The following is a 23,980-nucleotide window of genomic DNA, read 5'->3' as shown; positions in this document are numbered from 1 at the left end:
TATATTTGGTAGGTGTCAATTACTTTCCAGACATTGCCCTAGGCTCTGGGAATACAGAGGTGAAATAAACAGACAAGATTGTGCTTAAGGAGCTCACTTTCTACTGATAGTGACAGGCAATAAACAAATAAATACATGATATGTGGTAAAAGTGCTATTGAGAAAAACAGAGCAAGAGAGAGAACGACTAAAGAGCACACTATTATAGAGAGGGTATTGGGAAAGCTTCTCAGATAGGTGACATTTGAGTAGGGTCCTGAACAAAGTAAGAAAGAGAACGATGAAAATATTCATGTAAATAACGCTCCAGGCAGGGGAACTAGGAAGTATAAATCTGTGAAAAGGCAGAGGGGTTCAGTGTGTTAAAATAACAACAAAAAGGCCCGTGCTTATAATGCATTCTTCTAAGAAATGCAACAAACTCTTTGGCATTAAGTAGCAAAGACCAGGCTGTTGGTAAAATACAGCAATAATAATTTTATAACAAATGAACAGAGCAATTTTTAATATATGCATATTTTAAACATTCTGATTAAAGTGTGTCTCTCTGATAGACAAAGGAATTTTGTATGTGCTTGTGTAGCCCATTTTGCTACTTTATATTTGCATCTTTATATTTTTGAATGGATCAAATATATTTTTATAGGACAAGCACTTTGTTAAATTGCAAATCTTGTTAGATTTAATATTATCAGATTGCCAATTAGAATGCAATAAAATACATTAAATTTCCTGTTCTCAAATACCAATATACCAATGTATCTCTTTCAGTCTCTCTGCTACTATGCTTTCTGAAGTAAATGCCCTCAAGTTTGGAGCATGTGAAATTCAAAGTCTCATTTTAAATTGCACTCTTCATCTTCCCAGTACTTTGATAGTTTGGATTAAACTCTGAGGGTTTGGTGTAAAAAAAGAAACTTCATTATTATATGTTAAAACACAGCCAAGTCTGCACACAACAGGTTTGTTTGTACTTAGAAGAGGGGAGCTGAGTTCAAGCTAAAGAAAGAACCAACATGCACACTCTCCCCTTTCTCATCGCAATCATGAATGCTTATGAGGAAAGAAAAATGCACAGCTATTTAGCAAGTCGGAACGCTCCTCAACAGACTCCAAGGCTCTCGGGATATACATCTGTTGGGCCTCAAACCCTCAAAGGCAGAACAAGGGAAAGCCCCCCTGACCACTGAAGCTGGTCGAGCTGCAGACACCTACTTATCTTTAAAATACATGGCTCAAATATAACTTAGTCCCTCCCCAAAAAATTTCATAAAGCATTATTGCACTTAGTGATTTCCAACATGAAAATGTTTTCTGTGTCAAACAATGCCAAAATATTTCCTAGTCAGATTTCAACTAATTATGTAAAAGATTATAAATCTAATAATTTATACAGTTGACAATGCCAATGATATTAAGACTCTCTTTTTTAGAAAACCTCTACATACTTTTCCTCATTCATTCTTTATAATAAATTGAAGAAGCATCTTTTATTAGTTCCTTTTTACCTGTGAGGAAATGGCTAAAGATATTAAGGGATTTCCTTTTTGCAGAGCACAGAAAGTCAAGATTAGAATCAGGTTTATAATCCATGGGTCCTGAGTCCTGTTCCATGGCTCCTTGGTGACACACTAAAATTGACAATGATTAATTTAAAGGGAAAAAAAAAACCTCACCTTTGTGACAGTTTTTCCATATAAGATGTCGGGTAGTCTCATAATTTGTGTTCATCCAACTCAGAAGAATCCTTTCATAAAATGAATATATGTTGCTGGATACAAAACAAGGATTGACTTTTGGTGTATTATTCATATAAACTTGGGACATATGATTGCTGCTCTGTGGTGCAACACGGGATAGAATCAGCACCTGAAAATCAGAGAGAAAGAGATCACTTTTAGTAGACAAAGATGGCAAAATAACAAATTAATATTTGGAGAGTAAATGAAAAAATATGAAAGGCAGACAAAGTAAATGGAGGTATTGTTATTTTCTGGTTAAATGCTTCCATCCAGGAGTAAAAGAACAGATCAGAGCCTCCTTTAATGTTCATTTTAAATTCCCAGGATTTTTGCTTAGACAGCATTTACTTTATAAGGCAGAGTTGCAGCTTTTCTGTTTTTGAGTTGTCCCTATTCATTGGTGGGCAAAATTATAAATGACGCAGCCTGAAGTTATGAGATTGTCTTTTTTACCCTTACATTTGGCTGAGAGTTTTTTACCCTTACATTTGGCTTCTGCTGAGAATTACATAAGGAAAGACAATATTTCTTCTCTTGGTATCCTGCAAGAGAAACAGGGCTGGCTAATGGAGGAGGAAGAGGAAGGCGAGGAGGAACAAGTGGGCATAATGCAGCCGAAATAACTCATAGAGGGCAGGCCTGAGTACTCAGCTGCAGTAGAGGCTTTAGACTGCCATAGTGCCAAAGGAGGGGCCCAGCAGAGCACAACAAGGAAAAAAAAATAAGATTTACCTACATCGCATTTTGTTCATATGGCCAGAAACATTTGATCTTGGAAAGAAGTATTTATGATTGTAAGTCTCACTTTCCTCATCTCTAAACTGGGGATAGCTGGTAATGAGAAGCAAATGAGATCCCATATAAAAAGCACTTAACAACGTAGTTTTCCACATGGTACTCACTGGTAGGCTATTAATTTGTCCTTTCCTTTGGGTGACTAAGCACTGCTACTATTAAATTCCTTCTTGCTTCTACCTTCCTGTCTCACACACAGATCACCTTATCTGTGGTAGCAAAATGTGATGACAGAAGAAAAGGCTCCATTGGTCTTAGTGGACAGTATCTGTAGTGCCACATTTGGAAACCTAGGGAATGATTCTGAGGGCTGAAACCAGGACTTTTTTATACAATAAAAAGATAGGACATGAAGAGATAATTTACATTATGTTAATCTACCCACACACACAACTTGCCGTGAAGTAGGTTGAAGAATCTCATCAAAGCCTAATCATGCTTATAACATGATTCCTAGAGGATATCTCCCCAGAATAACTTTATAGCAAAAGACTACTGTATATTAGAGATGGAGACCATAATTTCCTCCAATGTCCATACTTTCATTCTTTTTGTACAAGTATCCCCCCATTACCACCCATTCTAGAGACTAAATTTCTCAACTTCCCTTGCAACTATGTGCGAACATGTGTCTAGTTCTGCTCAATGGAATGTGAAATGGAAATGATACTTTTCTCAGGTGACATTGTTAAAAGGAAACTTCTTGCCCTCCCCTACTTCTTTCCTGCTTTTGTATGTTCTAAAAAATTAGACCTAAAGATGAAAGCCCAGTACTGAAGATGGAAAACATATCCCACTAGCTATGAACCACTCACTTCTCAACAGTTGATGAGAAGGAAATACATTTCTATTTAATTTAAGTCACTATGGTTTTGAATCTTTGGCAACAGAATCAACAAAAATCAGCAGTGAACAGAAGTGGAAATATTACCTTGTATATTTGAAGGAATACGTCTGTCCATGCCCGTTTACTCAAGGCTTCAAACTTAGTGATATCTATAAAAACACACTGCTTTTCCTTAGGTGTACAAGAACTCACAGGCATGGTAACAGTGGAATTCTTCAAGAAATAAAATGTAACAACATTAATTAAAACTCAAGACAAACATTAATCCAAAGTTATAAATACTTAGTTAACATATAGGCTTTGTATTCTTTTTATATAACCTTTGTATGTCTTTATTTACATTTATCAAGCACTCTAATGCCCCAAGTTGCCAGTACCTATTGCTACAGATATTTTAAAGAGCACAAAGTCTCAATTGCATTCAGAGATTTATCCATTCACTGCATCTACTCCCATCCTCTGTGGCAGAAGTGGCAGAGAGAGATGTGGCGCTCTTCTGAACCCTAACCCCAGGTAGAACCCCACAGTTTGGATTAGGCCACAGCAACTCAGCATAGCATCAAAGAACAGGCACCTGCCTTTCCAACTTATGCTATGTGGCAAGCATAGTAAAAGTGCCATGACAAAAATAGAATTAACTCAAAGCCTGCAGGCTTCTCAGAAACAATCCCACTTATCAATATATATTTCTGTAAAATGTATTGTATACTTTGAGATAACTCAATGCATTTCTTGCTTAATTTCTCTCTATTCTCCCCTAAAACTGACAAGCGGTACTGACATTAAACCAGTCACCATATATTTGAAAAATTTATATTGAGAACAAAATTTACATAAACATGTATTTATTTTTTATTTCCAACCCCCAAAAGAAGGAGTTAGCTATATATTTAAGATGTTCATGTATTCATTTTTGCGTAGGAATTCCATACAGATTATATACACAAAGGCAACAAAATCTTGGCTTCCAGAGAGGCTCAAGTCTTAGGATATTCATAAATAAAAATCAAGAACTCAGGAATGGAATCTTCTGACAAAGACCAAATACCACTAAATTCAATTGTTCCTGGAAATTATATCCCCTTACTGTAATTTCAATCCATTTCTTATAATCTTCCAGTTCAAGAAGAAATTCTGGCAGTACATGAGAAATGCATGCTCCTTGAGTTCTAAAATTTTAAGAAAAGAAAATCCAAAATTAGGATTGTATAATATTCATAATAAGTATATCATTTGCATTTGACCTTCAAAGGAATTCTTTCAATAACATATATTTTACACTTATTGAATTTTAATTTTCAATTTTAAAATTTATATATTTTTAAACCTCTAATAATGAAATCTACATATGCTGCTTCCTTTACAAAATGTGATTAATAAGAAAAAAATTACTAAGCACTTATAATCATCCTAATTTACCCTTAAATGCTGATGACAATAAAGTGTTACGTGATTTGATTCCTGCAGTCAAGGCATTAACCATCTTATTATGCCTAAAGCATTATATTTTTTTAAAATTCTAGAAAAAATAGTGAATATAAAACAGCATCTAATCAAGAAAAGTCACTAATCCTCCATAGTTTATTAGATGCCTATCACCACAAATGTCTGCAAATACAAAACTCTAAACATAGGGGAATTAATCACTTATTTTTTCCAAAGAGAATAAAAGAACTTTTGGCCTCTTTTATTATATAAATTCATGGTAGTATGATCAAAGTAGCCAAATAACTATGTACATAGCTTCATCCATATGCCCCATGGGATCTAAGTCCCCTCTCAATTAGAAGCAGAGTGGGCATTGCCATCCCCAAATCCTCAAGATTGGGGAATGAACAAAGGACTAAAGCAAACATCGTTATTCTACTATAGACTTCTATTATTCTAGCAATGGAAGAACTCATCATTGATGTAAAGGCAGTGGCCACCAGTGGTTCTGAGGAACTGGAGAGGGAAGAATAGGTGTTGTACGGGGACATTTTGGGGATATTGGATTTGTCCTGCAAATGATGAATATGGACCATTGTATATTTTGTCATAACTTACAGAGACAAAATTGTACAGGACAAAGTGTAAACTATAATTTAAACTATAGACCATGGTTAGTAGCAATACTTCAATATGTGTTCATCAACTGCAAGAAATGTATCACACTAATGAAGGATGTTGTTAATGTGGGAAAGTGTGGGAGGGGATGGAAGTAGGGCATATGGGAAGCTCATATTTTTTATGTAACATTTATGTAATCTAAATCTTCTTTAACATTAAAATTTTAAAAATAGCAACAAAATGTGCATACATGTATAATTCAACATATTTAAGATCACATATGTGCATACAGATGTATGTTTGCTTTTTTCAGTCACATTTCTTGATATAATGTTATCCAAACTCTTCAATGCATGTCCATCACCACCAGAGCACTTTATACAGTTTATCGATGTCCAGTATAGTTCAGGCAGGAGTGATTTCCTAGTGGAGATTCGGGTGTTCTGATCTAACTCATTTATGGACAGAGAATGCTGCTCACCGTCAGCCTCTAACAGAAGCATAATACACCTAGTGCTCAAGCCTAGAGCTGTCCTCAGCAGTTCAGTCCTATAACTACTAACAACTGGGGGAGGCAGAAGAAGAAAGCAGAACGAAGATAATTCTGAAAGTTGCAGTCTTGAAAATAGCACACATGAATGATTGAGAAGTGAGGAAGTGAGCCCTTGGAGCAGCAGCAGTGATCCAGTTCTAGAGTTGCAACGTTTCAGGAGGCCCTGGGCCAGTCCAAGCTTGTGTAGGAAATCATACTGCCTACATAAAGTTCCTTTGGAATTGAAACATAATCCCTTCTCTTTAATTTCCAAACATTTCTTATCCATATCTAAATTACTCCCATGAATTCTCATGTATTCAAATTATTATAGGTTTAAATGAAATCTAATTTTAACATAACAACTATCCTTAGCAGGTAGAATCAACCTAAAGCCTATGTAGCAAGTCAATGAAATGATGGCCTCAATAAGTTGGAGCAAATTCCTGGAGAGTGAATCAAGGGAAGGCAGCTCAGAGTCATGTGAAGAAACTAAAATACGTCATTGTGTATCCAAAGCCTAACAGGATTTCAAAGGGAAGTGATAGATTCTATCAAATGCTACTGAGAGTCATTTCTTGAGGAGGGAGACCACATGTTATTCATTTGAGTATTCCACAGTGTCCAACACAGAGTAAACACTCAGGAAAATGTAATATGAAGAATACACTTGTGCATTTTACAGCGTGATGTTGTTATAGAGGCCTATTCCATTCTTTTCATTTTGAATCTCTCGAGGCCTACCTTCTTTGGCTTTGAGACAAGACATTATTTACTTTTATATCTTTCCAATAGTTATGTCTGGTAACTGTAATATAGATAGCAGAATTTTATGCTTGAATTGGTTTCATTTTTCCTACAATAAGTTTTCTATATGAACATATTTCCTAAGTTTAAACTGAGTAGGAAAAAAAAACAAAATTGGATGCAATGAGTTATTAAAATTTAAACTTAATCCCCTAAAATTATGGTTTCTCATTTTAGTGCACAACATAGATACAATTTCACTTGTACAAAAATTCACACTCAATGTGACATCAAATTTAGACATGGAAAGTAATAACATCTATGATCATTTTGAATTTTAATATATTTATTTCCATGATGAACCATATGCACAGATCTTGGATTAATGACTCAATTTTATTAACCATATTGCCACTCTTAAATGTTAAGGAATTTTATCACAGCCAACATAGCCTGATAGGCATACACTTGCTGATAAAAGAACAAATAAATCTGGATGGCTTAACTTTAGTGCTAAAATCATTCTTCCGTACCTGCATCTTCATACCATAAAACATCAAAACAGAAACCACCCATGTGAATGTCAACACCACTGGGATCTGTGCCACCAATAATGCTACAAGAATAAAACTGTATTCACAAGCAGTGGGAAGGTTAATAACACTGTCATAAAATGGTTTGATTTTTATGGTGCCAAACACTAAGGATTTATTTAAGTATTCAAAATCTTTCCTTTGCTTATGGTAATATCCCATTAGATTTTGGAAGTACCACTAACTTTCCAAAGTAGGATATGCATTAGAATGTTTATCTTATTCAATCAATCATCAAAAGACAAGAGTAGAGAGTGCTAAAATTAAAAGGAAAATGCATGTGCTTTCTCTTTTAAACTTACAAAGGTTAAAATAAAATTCCCAATTTGTCTAATAAATATGAGATCACATTTGGGAATTTCTGGGATTTTTAAAATACAACAATAGGTTTTTCTCTATCAGAAGAATAGCTGTTCTTTTTGTTTAATACACTTTCTAGTTCAGAGAGTGTTATTTCAAGTGCCAAGTTTTAGTGGGTCACTAAGGGTTAACATGTTAGAAAAATTTAAGGAAAGCCATAGACCATAAATTCTCACGTTAAAATTGATAATGATAATAAATCTACCATGTGTCATGTAGCACATTTATTTTTCTAAATTTTTCATCAACCATGTAATTTTGGGAATTATCATACTCAATATTAAATTGAAGATAAAACAAGTGAAGTAACTTGTGCAAGGCCACAGGGTAGAATGTAAACCTACATCTACCTGATTCAAAAACCATACTCCTCTCCATCAGTTCAGGGCTCTCCTCCAGAATCACTTCTTAGATCGTGGTTTTGAAATTTGCCCATTCTTAGATGTAATGTCAGAAAATAAAATACCATAATAGTCATGCATAATTAAGAAGGGTGTATGGTTTTAAAGATAAAACTGAAAACCACAAGTGGAATTAAATTTACTTATCATGGGGAGTGAGTTGGTTTTTCTAAGTATCGATTTTGGTGAATGAACTATATATTTATTTAAAGACTTCACAGGATTTTAAAAGTATGAGTTATAGTATAGCTTTTTTTATTCTTGTGTTGCCCTACATTATAGTTACACTATAGCTGTAATGCTATATAGAGTTACATAATTATATACATTACATGTAGTTAGTATCAGAGAGTCAATGTCCCCTTTCTGTACAGAGCCTAGTCTATGTGGGCATATATGATGGTGAGGTCTGAATTCTTGTCTCTTATCTTACCTCCTTCAAGGACTAAGCAGCCCCCAGAACTGACTCAGAAACTACCCAGCCCTCATACATTTGACATTCATATTGGAACTTCAGGGCAAGCCATGTTCTACCCTTCTTCCTCTTAGTGGTGTCCGTCTTATTCCCCAGTACAGCAACATGACAGGCTGTCTGGCTCTTAACTCAGTGATCGTCAGCGACATAGAAACTTCCAGATAACTTCCAAACCCCAAGGAACCCACACCATGACTGACTCTTACTATGATAGTGAGAGCCTAAGAAATGAAAAAATATATATATTTTCTACAATCCTATGTCCAACTTTTAAGACCATGGTATTACCAGATACTCAAAAAATCTGATTTAGAAATACAAAACTGAATGCCAAATCTTTCCTTTTGCATTTCTGCTATGAGTGCTCTTCTTGCCCTGACACTCATCTTTGCTAAAGTAAAAGAAACTCTCTGGCCAACCAAGGAGCAGATTTCATACGTAAAGAAGCAAAAGAGAAAAGCAAAGTAATGTATTTCAAAATACATCAGTCCTATTATATATATAATTACAAGTAACAAATGCCATTTTAGTGATATAAGAGCATGTAGTATGAGTAGAAACACTGCCTATGGAATGTAGGGGTTCCAGTGGACTACAATGCTGCAAATGCAGACAAAAGAAGTGATATAAATTCACCAAACTTCCCCTCAGACTTTTCATGAACATTGTGTTTCCATTTCTCAACTCCCTGCCATTGAAAACTTACAGAGGATCCTAGATAGTATGATGACAACAGGTATTCTTCCTATATTTTTGTATCAATCATGTATGGAATTTTCAACCTCCCTGCTATTTTAAAATTGAAAGTTAAATATGTAAACTAAAAAGATTATACTTATAGCAATCTGAGAAATACATCCTTTATCCCAATGTATTTATATGATATATTTGCTCTAGATCAGGATTCTCAAAGTGAGGTCCTAGACCAGAATTATCAATATCAATGTGGAACTTGTTATAAATGCAATTTAGAATCCTAAACTCTAAAGTGAGACAGAGCAATCTCTTTTAACAAGCATTCCCAGTTATTTGGATGCATGCTAAAATATAAAAATGATTATCTTAAATCCAGTAGATTATGAAATGCTTATTTTATATTAACTGGTATACATTTTTTCAAGATGTATACTAGAGGGGTATGTATAGAGTGGAGACTAACAAAAGTACCACACTAATGAAGGATGTTGTTAATGTGAGAAACTGTGGGAGGGGTAGGGAGCAGGGCATATGAGAATCCCCATATTTTTTCTGTAACATTTATGTAAATTAAGTATTTTTTTTTAAAGTAAAAAAGTATATAACAAAAGATAAATGTATCAATGACTGTCTGTCTGTCTGCCTACCTATCTATCTATTTATCTATTCAACTCATAGCTACATGCATAATTCAGCACATCCATGGTCTTACTGAAGAAAGGTGAGCAGGGAAGAATGTTGGAAATGAAGTTGCATCACTCTTTCAGTGTTATCCACAGGTAAAGACTGGCTTGAATTAATTCCAGGTGGCAGTTTTCCACTCAAGTGAAGCATTACATCATAAATGGTCTTATTATATTTGGAAAAGTCGTTTTGTCTGGAAATTTTCTTGGATGTTGAACTTGATGAGTAGAATTGAATTTTATACACATCTCTATGGGACAAAAATACATTAAAATTAAAAACAGTCACAAAATGCTATATTATGGAAAATTCATGCTCAGTGACTAAATAAAGTCACATTTAAACTTAGCTGGGTAAGAAATTATAAAATAAACTTTATTCAGCAACCATTTGTTAGTCAAAATTAGACTTTTGTATCATTCCCATAGCATTCAAGTATCTTGTTTTAAACATACACTATCATCTAATGTTGCAATTGTCAAGTCTAAAGATTGTATTGTGAATGGGAAGTGGAAGGTCATTGGAGAATGAGAGAAAGCACATAACCTGAAGGAATAATGGCTGAGAACTTTCCAAAACTGACACAAAAGTATCAAATCACAGTTGAAAGAATCACTATGAACCCCAGTAAGAATAACTACAAAGAAAATCTATTCATAGTGAAGCTGCTGAAAACCAACTACATATAGAAAAAATCTTAAAAGCACTTCAAAACACACACACACACATACATATATACACATATCTATGTGCACACACACGTACGCAAACATATCCTGCAAGGCAGTAACAATTAGAACATCAGCTGATTTCTTAATAAAAAAAAATGAAAGATGGAAGAAAACGATAACAAACGTTCAATACACTGAATGGAAATAACTGCCAACCTAGAATCCTATACCAAACAAAACTTTCCAATTAGAATAAATGTGAAATGGACATACATTTCTTGGGGAAAAAATATAGAAGTACTGTCACCAGAAGACCTTCAGTATAAGATCTAAAGAGAATTCTTTGATAGGAAGAAAACGATTCTATATGGAAGACCAAAGAAGCATAAAGAATGAAAAAGTGAAATTGATAAATATATGGACTAATACTGACTTACTAAACAATGACAATATCTGGGGCTTAACATATAAAGAGAGTTAGAATACACAACAGCAGTAGCATATGTCAGGAAGGAAGAAAACAATGTTAAAGTAGAATCCTTTAAGGGACCCGATTTTGGGGACATCAGGGAAGATGATTTAATTATCAATTAGTACAAGAATTTAATAGGTTGAGAATTTATGCTGTAATGTATAAGATATTCACTAAAAGAATAGGAAAAGTATATATTACTTTTAAGCTAATAGAGGAGAAATGATGATATAAAAATAAATATTTAATCCAAAGCAAGTTCAATGGAGTATGGGTCACTAGAATGCAACAATGAAAGCAATAACAGAAAGGATTAGCCATTAACATGGGCTGAAAATAAAATAACTAGATGAGTGAAACTGTAGAAGGAGAAGGATGACAAATTGGACATGTATCTTTTTACCCTCTCAACACATTACTGAAATTTCAGAAAGTTTAGAAAAAGGGAAAAAACCTGTAACAACACTGAAAATGGGAAGGAGGGTATTAGTATATTGGGAACTTTGAAAAATATCTATACAACAGAGAATGGATGAGATTTTATCAGAAATAAATCAAACTGACATACTGGACAGCGGAAGGCTGCCAAGAAACAAGAAGCCATTTTTCCTAGAGGAAGTGTCTGGTTGTACAATAACCATGATGATTAATAGAAATACTATAAATAGAACAACTAGGCTTGATCTCCTATACCAGCAAACATTTATAGAGAGTCTGGGAACAATAGAATTAGCTTCCTGGAAAAGTAGTAATTTGTTTTCTAATTGAATTAAACTAGTTGCCTGGAAGGGTTATGGTAACTACCGTGGGTGTACATACTCTAAAAGTAATTCCCCTTAGTTTGGACATTGTGTTGGTCAGTCTTTTCCTCAATCAGTACCCTAAATTAAGGCTTTCCTGTTGCCATGATTTGCTCACTTACTCAGAGATTTCTTTCTGTCTTTTAATCAGGAAAAAGATCAGATAGGAAAACAGAATTACACAGTGGTCAGGGAAATCCATATCCACTCTGCCTATATTGAAAATCAAGCCCTTCATTCATATATGTGAAAAAATAATAACCAAAGATCAGAAATATTTATGAAAATCTATCAGTGGTAAAGGGAACAACAAAATAATAATAAGCAAAGTGACTCAGAATTTACATGATTCAAGGAAAATAAAATTAAGGACAAAGCTCATACTGTAAAAGGGATTTTAAAAATCTTGCCCATACATAACACAAAAAAACTTGCTATGAAAGAAAAAGGATCAGTTGGATGGGGAGAAGAAGGGAGGGAGGGAAGGAGGGAGGGAAGAAATAATGCAGACTTCTTGAAAAATAGAAGTGTCAATATTAAATTAAAAATTTGATAGAAACCTAGAATTGAGAAAGTGAAGGAGAACCACAGGTACCAGAAAGCAAAAGTTAGAGAAGATGAAAAACAAAAGACATAATTGAGAGGGATAGAAAGAATCAGTCAAGCAGGTCATGTTCTAATAGGAAATTCAAAAAGAGAGAATAGAGAAAATAGAGGGAAGGAAATAGTCACAAGAAATGGAGTCAGGGAAGAAAAGCTAAAATTTTAATTTTCAAACAGAAAGGGCCTAATGAAAGCCAATGTATTGGCAAAAAGGACTTAGTGACAAAGAAAAGTGAGTCCTCCTTGTTCAGTAATACCACGATGAGCCTAGTGGACTGTACTTAACATCTACAGCTAATATTTTATTTATTAAAAAATACGTAGTTTCTAAATTTCTCAAGTTTAAGCTTTTTCTATTCACTCTCACATTTCACAGTTGAGGAAACTGAAGGTCAGAGATTTTCAGTACTTATCTAAAATCATCAGATATCAGAAGACATACAAAAGCACATGTATACTAAACAATTTATATTTTCGTCTTTTACTCTTCTTAAAAATCCTTCATAATTTTCCAGTTTTGAATAAATTATTTAATATTGCATTTTTTTGCAAATGATCCCATGGACTATATCATATTTTATGATACAAAAATGAGATTTAGAAAAACATGTAACTATCACCTTCTTACAGTCTCTGGAATTGAAAGGGAATGGGGTCCTTGGGGCCAACCAAAGAGACTGAACCAGGTCTGTGTCGCATTTACAACCTTCTGAAAGAAGTTAAATGCCTTTGTGCCTTCTTTGGGTGAAAATAATGGCTCATCTTTCTCCTCCTTGCCCATAGATCCATCATCTCCTTTATTTGACATTTCACTTTTGTCCAACTTCACATTTTCATATATTATCTCCATTCCTAAAATTTACATTTGTGAAAAGGGGTTAATTGACCATAAAGTAAAATATTCTGTCAGCAATTGCCATTTATATATAGAAAAATAGATCCCATTCCACAATTGTTCTATGCTCTCAAATTAGAAATTCTGAGTCAACTTTCCATATCTATAAATGAGGTAAATATATTTATTTTCAAATACCAACTATAAATGCTTATAAAACAGATAATTTCAGAAAAGAAAGTAGTTAAATTTTCTTCTTGTTGTAATGGTATTTGAAAGCATTCCCCCAGACAGAACCTTGCATTTTCAATTACATGTGAAATTTAACAATTATTAGATTTGCTTATCAGACAAAATTAAATTTCAGTTGAAAACCTAATAGAAACAAAAAAAAAAATTTGACTTCACATTCAAAATTATTTTCTATGCAGATAAAGTACTTTCATTAAAACACAACTTTCAAGATTAGGGAAATTTTCGAGAACATGAAATGATTTTATAACAAATCTTTCCCAAAAATCTCTGCCTATGTAATAGCACAAGCACATGCTCATTAAAATCTCACTATATTTAATAATCAATAAAAAAGGAAAATTTCAAACTCACCCATATACATAAAATGTGAGCATTTGAACAGGTAATTGCAAATAATTAACTGTTGCATGCTCACCTTTTTATCAGATAAGCACTCTTGGATCCAGCTAGAAAATGAGGAAACAAATCCTTAGGTATTTGTTCCACAAACTATGTACAGAGAGGTCATGGGCTGTCACAGCAATTTACAGGCACATCGAATAATATCAAACTGCAACATTGGTCAGACTGCACATGAATTTATGCTATTATGCTTTCTGCACCAAACCATGTAAGAAATGGAACAGTTTGATACTTCTTTTGGCTGACTGAAAATTATTGAAATACTAAGGTGCAGTGACCTGAAAACATTGAGCAATTCAACTCTAAATCCTAAGAAACAGCACTGAAAGCAGGTGACCACTTAAGACTAATGGGGAATTCATGGTTTTCGCCATAAATTTCTTGTTACTTAAAAAAGCCATTTTGTTAAAAAAAAAATTAAATGATATTGAACAAATCATGGTATAGACTGGATTTGGGAGGTACACTATGTATTTGCCACATACCAACAAATAGTCTTTCCTTTGTAGGCTCAGAATAATTCAATTTAGTAGTGAAGGATGTTGTTTTAGTTGAAATAGAGGAGGGTAATTCAACGACACGGCCGGAAAGTGAAACTCTGTCTCTGGTTGTTCCAGGACATCTATCCTTTTCTAGAAAAGAATTATTGGGACATAGTAAGCCATATAAGCAGTCCTGGAATTCACTGTAAAATTACTTAAGCTGAAATTCACGTATTTTGATGCAAATAAATATATATATTACAAAGTAAATAAATATATATGTGTCTAAATGTGCATTATAAACGAAACACAATGTCAACAAGAAAAAAAATAAAAAGGGTGATACAGTTTCCTGAATTGAACTTTGTTTAATAAGGAAATTGTTAGGCTATATCAAAGTTCCTGGAGAATGAATAATACTCACCTTAAGTCTAAATGAGAATATATAAAAGGATTTAAATGTTTCTATGCAAAAATTATTTGGAATTATTTTAATAGTGTTCAAAATTTGAGGAGTATCACCAACAAACTACATTTCTTCCTAGTTAATTCTCTGATGTGAAGTCATTAATTGGTTATGAGTTAACACCATTTTTAAACAGCTTTCATTCTCTAGTCTATGACTCATTTTCTTAATGTGTAAAGTTAGATAAATAAGGGTAACTAGCTAACACAGGGTTATGGGGAGGATTAAATGAAACAACAAATGTAAGAAACTTAGAACCCTATACATGGAAAGCACTAAATATATATTAGCAATTGTCATTATACATATTCTAAAATATTTAAGGTATCGCTGAAAAGCAGAGATGTAATTCCTGCACTCACAGATGTAATAGATATCAATGTCTAGAAAGGGACATAGGGAAAAGGCAGATTACATTGCAATGTGGTAATAAACATGCACGTGAATGGCACAGAGCTAGAAGTTATACCAGAGGAACAACAACAACAACAACAACAAAACCAACATTCAGGGACAGAAATCTCTTGTAGGATGAGTAAGAGTTAAGTGAGATCACCAAGAAATATCTAGATGCTGAGGGAACTCAGAGGAGTTCAGTGTGGCTGGTGCATAGAGGGGAAAAATTCCAGAAGTGAAAATAAAGTCATTGTCTGGGGACATGCCACATGGGGCCTTTGTAAGTTTCATCCTAATAGCAATGGGATTTCATGGATAGATTTTATCTCTGGGTAGGAAAAGACTGGAATTTTTGGTTTAGAAAGATCAATCTGTACCACAAAGTGGAACTACTAGATCAGTCCGAGATGGCAGAGGAAGAGGAGACCCTAAAGTGACTTCAAAGCCAGAAGGGAGTGCAGGGAATCATTGTGGTGAACACAGAAGGCACCCCATCAAGAGCACCATGGATAATTCCACCACCACACAGCATGTCAACCTCATGAACAACTTCACCTTGAAGGCACGGAGCACTGTGCATGAAATTGATCCCCAGAATGACCTCACCTTCCTTTGCATTTGCTCCAAGAAAATGAATTTATGGCTGCTCTAGGTAAAGACTATTTCCTAATTGTGATTCAGAATCCAACTAAATAAGCCATTTCCTTGGTTCCCTGAGTTGTTCCTTAATTTAATGCCTCCCCCCAAGAATAATAGTATTTATCACCCTCAGGCAACTAGTGTATGGAAATCGCCTTAGCACCCACTTGCCCCATCCAGGGGCCAAGGGTGGGCTGGAAGCTCTACCCATCCCACCAAAGGAATCCTTCTTGGAGGCCCTTCCTTCTGATCAATTTGGGTTTGGAGCAAGAGCTTGTGAGAAGCCCACACCCAGCTTCCTTCTGACCTTCAGTTCACATTGTTGCTCTTGGAAAAAGCTTTCACTTTAACTAAAAATAACCAAAATGCTTACTCTGCTGTTGTGTCTTTAAACACTATGTTGAAAAGACCATCATCTTCCTGGGAATTACGAGGTCTGGTTACCTGCTGCCTCCTCCAGTCACTGGCAATGGGTAGATTATGTTCATGGCCTGAGTGACTTGCTCCTTATCGAGCCTGTGGCCACACTCACTGAGTTTAGCCTGGTATATAATTGGTGCCCTAGTATCTAGGCCTCTTGTCCCTAGACATCCTTTTAATCATATCCCACTCCTGTCAGTGTTTTGAAATAAACATTGGGGGAAGGAAGGGAGTGGTATTGAGCACCCAGAATGCACCAGGTGCTTTTATTTGTTTTTGTTTGTGGGTTTACAGAACAATTGTGCATAAAATAAAGGATTCCCATATACCATCCCATTGGTGTGGAACATTTGTTACAATTGATGATAGCACATTTTCATAACTGTACTATTAATTAAAGTCCATGTTTTAACTTTTTAAAAATGAAAGAAAGCTCAGTCTGGCCACAGTGTGAACAATGGATTGGAAAAGGGGTGGGAACATCATAGGAGGTAGGAGAACAATTTAGAAACCTTTGTAGGGATGCTGAAAAGACATTATGATGGTCTGAACTTGGTTATTGGCAGGGAGAAGGAAAGAAATGGGTGTACTAGGAGGCAGAAAAGGATAGGGAGTTGAACTCTGAAATAATTCAGGGTTTTGTCTGCCCACAGAGACTTTGAACAATAGGCAAAAACTGGCAAAATCATGTTTCTCAAAACTCTAGAAATTAGATAAAATATTGCAGAAATGGGGCAAGTGCCAAATCAAATCAAAGACATCTTAAAAGCAGTAGGATCTTGTTGACCCCTTAATGCTCCCTCCCCCATCCTTCACCAGTTCAACTCAGAGCCATCCAATGCTCCCAGTGCTGATCGTTATTCCCATTTCCAGAGGGTGCAGAGTAACCCTTCTGAACATACAGGCCTAATTTATCTGGTGGTGGCACATGTTGCATAATGGCTGCATATAGATGGACAAGACCTGGGACATACAAAAGAAGGCTTTTTAAAAAATGGCCCTAAATATGTTCAAGGAGCTGAAGGAAAACATGGGAAAACAATGAAAGGAAATCGGGAAAATGATAGATGAACACAAAGACAATATCAATAGAGATAGAAATTATAAAAATGAAATAAACATTGCTGAAGATGACAGTAACAGAAATTAAAAATTTCCTAGGGGGCTTCAACAACAGATTGGTGGAACAGGTTGCAGAAGAAAAAAATCAGTGAATTCAAAGATAAAAGAATTGAAATAATCCAATCTGAGTAGCATAAAGAAGAATGAAGAAGAGTGAACAGAGACTGAGGAAACTATGGGACACCATCAATTTTACCATTATATGCATTGTGGAAACCCTAGAAGAAGAAAGAAAGAAAGGAGCAGAGATAATATTCAAAGAAATAATGGCTTAAAATTTCCCAAATTTAATGAGATAATAAATATACAATTCCATGACACTCAATGAACTCCAAACAGGATAAACCCCAATATATCCATACCATGACATATTGTAATCAAATTGTCAAAACTCAAAGATAAAGGGAGAATTCTGAAGGCCATGGGAGAGAAGCAACATGTCATACAAGGGAGTATCAATAAGAGCTGATTTCTCATCAGAAGCCATTGGAGGCAAGAAGTTAGTGGATTGACATATTTAAAGTGCTTTGTAGCAGTTTGGTATTATTTATGAATTCCAAAAATAGAAATTGGATTGTGTTTATAAACTGGTCTGTTCCTCTGGGCATATAAGATTGTATTAGAGGCGGTGGACTTGGCCCAGTGGTTAGGGCGTCCGTCTACCACATGGGAGGTCTGCAGTTCAAACCCTGGGCCTCCTTGACCCGTGTGGAGCTGGCCCATGCGCAGTGCTGATGCGCGCAAGAAGTGCCCTGCCACACAGGGGTGTCCCCCAGGTAGGGGAGCCCCACACGCAAGGAGTGCGCCCCGTAAGGAGAGCCGCCTAGCGCGAAAGAAAGTGCAGCTTGCCCAGGAATGGCGCCACACACACGGAGAGCTGACACAACAAGATGATGCAACAAAAAGAAACACAGATTCCCATGCCGCTCACAACAACAGAAGTAGACAAAGAAGACTCAGCAAAGAGACACAGAGAACAGACAACCGGGGTGGGGGGAAGGGGAGAGAAATAAATAAATAAATCTTAAAAAAAAAATCATTAAAAAAAAAGATTGTATTAGACTCAGAGGTTTCACTTTTACTTTATTAAATAAAGATTCAGGCTTTTATTTAACTTCATCATTAGGACATGCAAGGTTGAGTCCCCATCCCCTTGATGGAAATAAAACAGACTCTCACACAGAAATAAACACATAGAGAAGGAGAACACAGAGAGCTGAGTTTTTGACACTGGAGCCCTGGGGAAAGAGCCAAGACATTCGCCTGCTAGTTCATAGATGGCCTGGTGGAGACCAGAGCAGCTGAGCCCAGAAAGAAATGAGCCCCAGAAACAGAGATGAGCCATATGCCAGCCTATAGCTGAGATCAGAAGAAGCTAGGACCATGGAGCCTTAAGAGGAAAGAGGAAGACTGAATCCTCACAGACATTGCCCACCATCTTGAGTCAACATGTGGCAATAGACTTTGGGTGAGTAAGTACCTCTTAAGTAAACTTGAGTTGGACTCTTTAGGGCCTGGTAACTGTGAGCCTCTACCCCAAATAAATATCCTTTATAAAAGTCAACAGATTTCTGGTACTTTGCATCAGTACCCCTTTCGCTGATTAATACATTCCGGAAGCAAAAAAAAAAATGCCAACCAAGAATTCTATATCCGGGAAAACTGTCTTTCAAATGTGAGGAAGCAACCAAGACATTCTCAGATAAACAAAAACTGAGGGAGTTCATCAGTGCTAGCCTGGCTTTACAAGAGATGCTAAAGACTGTTCTGAAGGTTGAAAGGAAACAATAATTAATAGATCAAACCTGCAGGAATAAATAAGTATTTCTAGTAATAGTAAGGTCATGGTAAATATAAATGCCAGTACTAATGTACTTGTGGTTTATAACTCCACTTTTTACATTCTACATGGTCTACAAGGAAAATGCATAAAATCTAATGATAAATCACTGTCTTTGCATTTGATTGTATAAGTGTAATTTGTGACAAGAATGATACATAAGTGGTGGATGGTAGGGTATAGGGACATAGTTTGTGTATACCACTGAATTTAGTTTGGTATATAAGCAAACAAGAATGTGATAGATTTATGATGTTAAATTTACATGCCATGGTAACTACAAACATAAAACAGGAGGAATGCAAGTTCATAGGGACCAAAAAAAGAATAGATCGCCAGGGATAGGTTGAGGGGGATGGTGAGTAAATCCACAAATGTTGTAGGGTTTCTGTCTGGGCAGATGGGAAAGTTTCAACCAAAAAGGACAAGCTGAGGAAGTGGAATCCATGAAGAATCCTCAGAAGGAAGAGTCAGAGAGGTGAGAACAGACCTGGGGATGTAAGGAATGTGGAATTCCAGAGAACGAAAGAGAGAATAGTCAGCAGTTTTGAATGCTGTTCAGAAATCAGGCAAAAGAAGTATTTCAGAGGCAGGTTTCTTCCCCCCCTTAACATTTCCTTCCTGGCTAAAGGAAGGAAGTACTCTAACTTCTTGCTTTCCTCTGCTCCTTTACTCTGTCACCCTGTGGAGTTAAATTACTTACCTGATTGGTAAATTTGGGAAGAATAAACAGGGCATGTATGACCTGAATTCTCCCTTTCTTCTCTTTTGGAATGAGCTTGTACACTGAGAGGATAAATATTCCTCTCTCCTCCATGCTGTCTTGACAGGACACTCCCCAAACATTGCTAAGAGGGAGGCAGAAGTAGAAGAGCAAGAGCAAGCAAAGTTGGCTGATGAAGTAGTAATGGATTTCAGAGAAAGGAATGGCTTAATTTAAGAGAGAACCCTTGCTCCTAGGTTTGTGAAAGAAGTGAAAGGAGAGATGATGAATTCTGATGCATTTTTGGTATTTTGGAAGTTTAGAGTTTTCTTGCATGATGGCTTCTATGTATTCTGCTAAGTTAGAGTAAAGGTCATGCCCCTGAGATTGAGGCAGAACAGTATTGAATTAGTCCCACGAAAGTGATAAATATTTGAAGAAGCAAGTGTAGAGAATTGGAGAAAACTACTTTAAAATACAAAGAAGACCTGCAGATCATCATTGAAAGGCCTTCGCAATCTATACAGGTGGCTTTTTCTCCTACTCTCTATATCTTTTTCGCCTTATCTGGAACTTAAATCTTCAGTTATCTTCTGCTCCACCTTTCAGTTAAAATCTCTCCCTCCTCACCAGCTGTTCTTCTATTGTTCTTAGCTTCTCTCACCAATTGCCCCGCAACACCTCCTAGCTGGTCTACTGGCCACTCTCTGTCCCATTTGAATCTGTGTTACATCCCACCAAGTGTTGCCTTTCTAAATCACAGATACTCAAAAACCACAAGATTCTCCTTTTACAAAATGATATGGTCCCTACTTTCATTTCCTGCCTTATGTCTCCCATCATACCCCCATGCTTTTGTTATATTGTACTTTGCCCAAAATCATCCTGTCCAAGGTCATCATTTGTCAAGCTTTACTATAAATGTCAATTTTTATATAAAGTCATTGCTGACTTTCAACATCAGCATTCATCTCTACACAACTCCCAACATGCCCAGCATTTCAATTGACTCATGTATAGAGCTCTTAATTCAATCTCATTTTTATTAATTATATTTATATGCCTTTCATTAGATTGTCAATTTGGGGAATTAAGAGACACTGTCATATTCTACTCTCAATGATAAGCTTAGCACTTGGCAGTGATAGACATTTAATAAATATCTGTTAATTTTGAATTCACTTTATTTCTAGAAGTAAGCCCTGGAAAACAAGAAAGTCAAAGTGAAAGTTAGATAGAAAACAGTCCTATGTAACTCACCCTTCTTTAAAATAACTTTCTGATTATCAAGATGAATTGCCATATATGGGTAAATAGTCAGAATGCAGTTGTCAGCCGTTGCAGTAACTGGAAGTGAAAACCTAAAAGTGCAAACATTATATTTTAACAACATAAAATTTTCAGATGCAGTAAATGAAAGGAAATAATTTTACATATCCTGGATGTCTCTAATGATGAAGGCATGAATTATTCGTAATTTATTCTTCCGAACATATTTGTTAACCCACCTACTATATATCTATTTGATGGGCTTAAAATTTTTTCCTCTTAAAGCTTTTAACAGAAACTAAATTTCACTGTAATGTTTGTTTTAGAAGACAGCTTATAATTGTGCTGGTACTCAAACACAGTTTCAGGCAATTTTAGAGTCAAAGCAGTCTTAGAGGTAATTTATTCACATTCCTTGTCTATAACTTCCAAACAAATGGTCTCCTCAGATTACACTACCAGAAAGGTAACACTCACTCCTCAAGTACAGCCCATTCCATATGCTGAGAACTATAACTAGAGACGTTCTGTTCCAGGGCAACACAGAACAAAACTAACATCTGACCCCCATAACAGTCCTGCATGTACTTAAACACAGTCATTATATCTTCTCTAAAGGTTTCCTTCTCTAGATTGCAAAAAATTAAAACACTCAAGTGTTCTTTCCATTGCAAGGTCTCTAAACCTTTCACATATTAGTATCACTTTAGATGACATCTTCTTTTGTGAATGCCATTCTTTAAAAGTGTTGGAATCTGAAAGCAATACCTTCAAAGTTTTTAACCAGTAGAGAGTAGAACTACTACCTTCCATAACCTGAATACTCTATCTTATGAAAGCACTGTAAGACTGTGTTATTTTTCCCAGCCAGAAATTACTATAAGATTATATTCAGGCCTATCTACCTTATGTGACAACTCTGTCCTTGTGCACCTGATTTATTAATAGAAGTGTTATATTTTATATCTATACCACTGCAATATTACCTTATTGGTTTCAGCTTGACATTTACATTATGCCAAGATAATTTTATCCTTCAATAAGCCATCTATTACATTAACCCTTCCATCTATCTTCTGATCATTGGCCAATGTGAAATATAAAAATTGCATGTTTTAATCCAAATTATGGAAAGGAAAACAATAGCACAGGATGAGGTAAAGGAAAAGTTGTTAGGTGGATATGTTTATAAAAGTTATATAGTTCTGATGGTTTGATAATTTTATCATTATAAAGTATCCTTTATCTTTTGTCTTAAAATCTATTTTTCCCACTATTAGTATATTCAAAGTACCTTTCTTATGGTTGCTCTTAACATGATATAACTTTTTACAACTTTTACTTTCAACCTATTTATATCTGAATCTAAAGAGTGTCCTTTGTTGACTGCATATGGTAGTATTTTTCATATCCATTCTGACAATTTATGCCTTCAAAATGGACTGTTTAATGCATTCACATGTAATGTTATTATTAATATTTTTAGATTCACATTTGCTTTTTCCTTTGTTTTCTATGTGCTATATGTCTTTTTTTCTGCCTTTACTTCTTTGTTTTGTAGTGAGTAGAAATACAGCATTCCATGTGATTTCTTCTATGATATTTTAACCCTATTTTTGAGTAATTTTCTTATTGCTTGCTTTGGGAATACAATATACAACTGAACTTATTAAGTATACTAACTTAATTCTAATAACTTATGAAATTTTGCTTCAGTATAGCTCCATTCCTTTTCTTTATTGTCATAGAGATTGTTACATGAGTTCCAAACTTAACATCTGTATTATGATTGTTACACTATATAATTTTACGTCGCTTTATATAATTTTAAGTTATGAAAAGGAGGAAAATATAGTTTTTTATATCAACTTTTTATACCCATATCTGATTCTCATATTTTCTTCCTGTGGACTAAATTTTTCATAACATGTCATTTCCTTACTCCAATACAGCTTTATTTCTTTCATCCTCCTTTGGGATGTTATTGACCAAATAATGTATCTCTCTATGTTATTGGTCTAACAATATAGTTTAAAAGATTTTATGGAAGTGTTGTTGTTTTAAATCAATTAAGAGAACATTCAAGTGGGTTTTAGCCTAAGTATGCAAGGGAGGTTCAACACAAGAAAATCAATTAGTGTAATAAATCACATTGATAAATTGAAGAAGAAAAATCCCATGATCCTCTTGACTGATGTGGAGAAGGCATTTGACAAAATACAGCACCTTTTCTTGATAAAGACACTCCAAGAGATAGGAATAGAAGGAAGGTTTCTCAATATGGTAAAGCGCATATATGAAAAACCTATAGCTAGCATTGTACTCAACAGTGAAAGACTGAAAACTTTCCCATTGAGATCAGGAAAAAGACAAGGATGTCCACTGACATCACTGTTATTTAATATTGTGCTAGAAGTACTAGCTAGCATAATTAGGCTAAAGAAAGAAATAAAAGGTACCCAAATAGTAAAGGAAGAAGTAAAACCTTCACTATTCAATGATGATACAATCCGATATGTAGAAAACCCTGAAAAATCCACAACAAAGCTACTAGAATTTATAGATGAGTTCAGCAAAGTGGTAGGATACAAGATTAATATGCAAAAATTGATAGTGTTTCTATACACTACTGATGTGCAATCTGAGGAGGAAATCAGAAAAAAATCCATTTATAACAACAACTA

The 23,980-nt window shown here is 35.1% G+C and overlaps 1 protein-coding gene across 1 annotated transcript in view; it reads right to left on the bottom strand.

The window, feature by feature from the left end:
* The window catches only part of CFAP47 (cilia and flagella associated protein 47), a 477,175-nt gene that overhangs the window by 297,031 nt on the left and 156,164 nt on the right, over positions 1–23,980 (bottom strand). Inside the window, exons 27-33 of the mRNA XM_071213189.1 lie at positions 21,288–21,388; positions 14,445–14,591; positions 13,088–13,319; positions 9,950–10,171; positions 4,472–4,553; positions 3,469–3,597; positions 1,677–1,869 (exon numbers count right to left, since the gene is read on the bottom strand). Of these exons, the coding sequence (XP_071069290.1) occupies positions 1,677–1,869; positions 3,469–3,597; positions 4,472–4,553; positions 9,950–10,171; positions 13,088–13,319; positions 14,445–14,591; positions 21,288–21,388 (1,106 nt within the window). The remainder of the gene's footprint in view (positions 1–1,676; positions 1,870–3,468; positions 3,598–4,471; positions 4,554–9,949; positions 10,172–13,087; positions 13,320–14,444; positions 14,592–21,287; positions 21,389–23,980) is intronic.

This window comes from Dasypus novemcinctus, chromosome X (genome assembly GCF_030445035.2).
Source record: "Dasypus novemcinctus isolate mDasNov1 chromosome X, mDasNov1.1.hap2, whole genome shotgun sequence".
NCBI lineage: Eukaryota > Metazoa > Chordata > Mammalia > Cingulata > Dasypodidae > Dasypus > Dasypus novemcinctus.
Note: the sequence above shows the minus strand (reverse complement) of the source record. Positions and strands in the feature narration are given on the sequence as shown.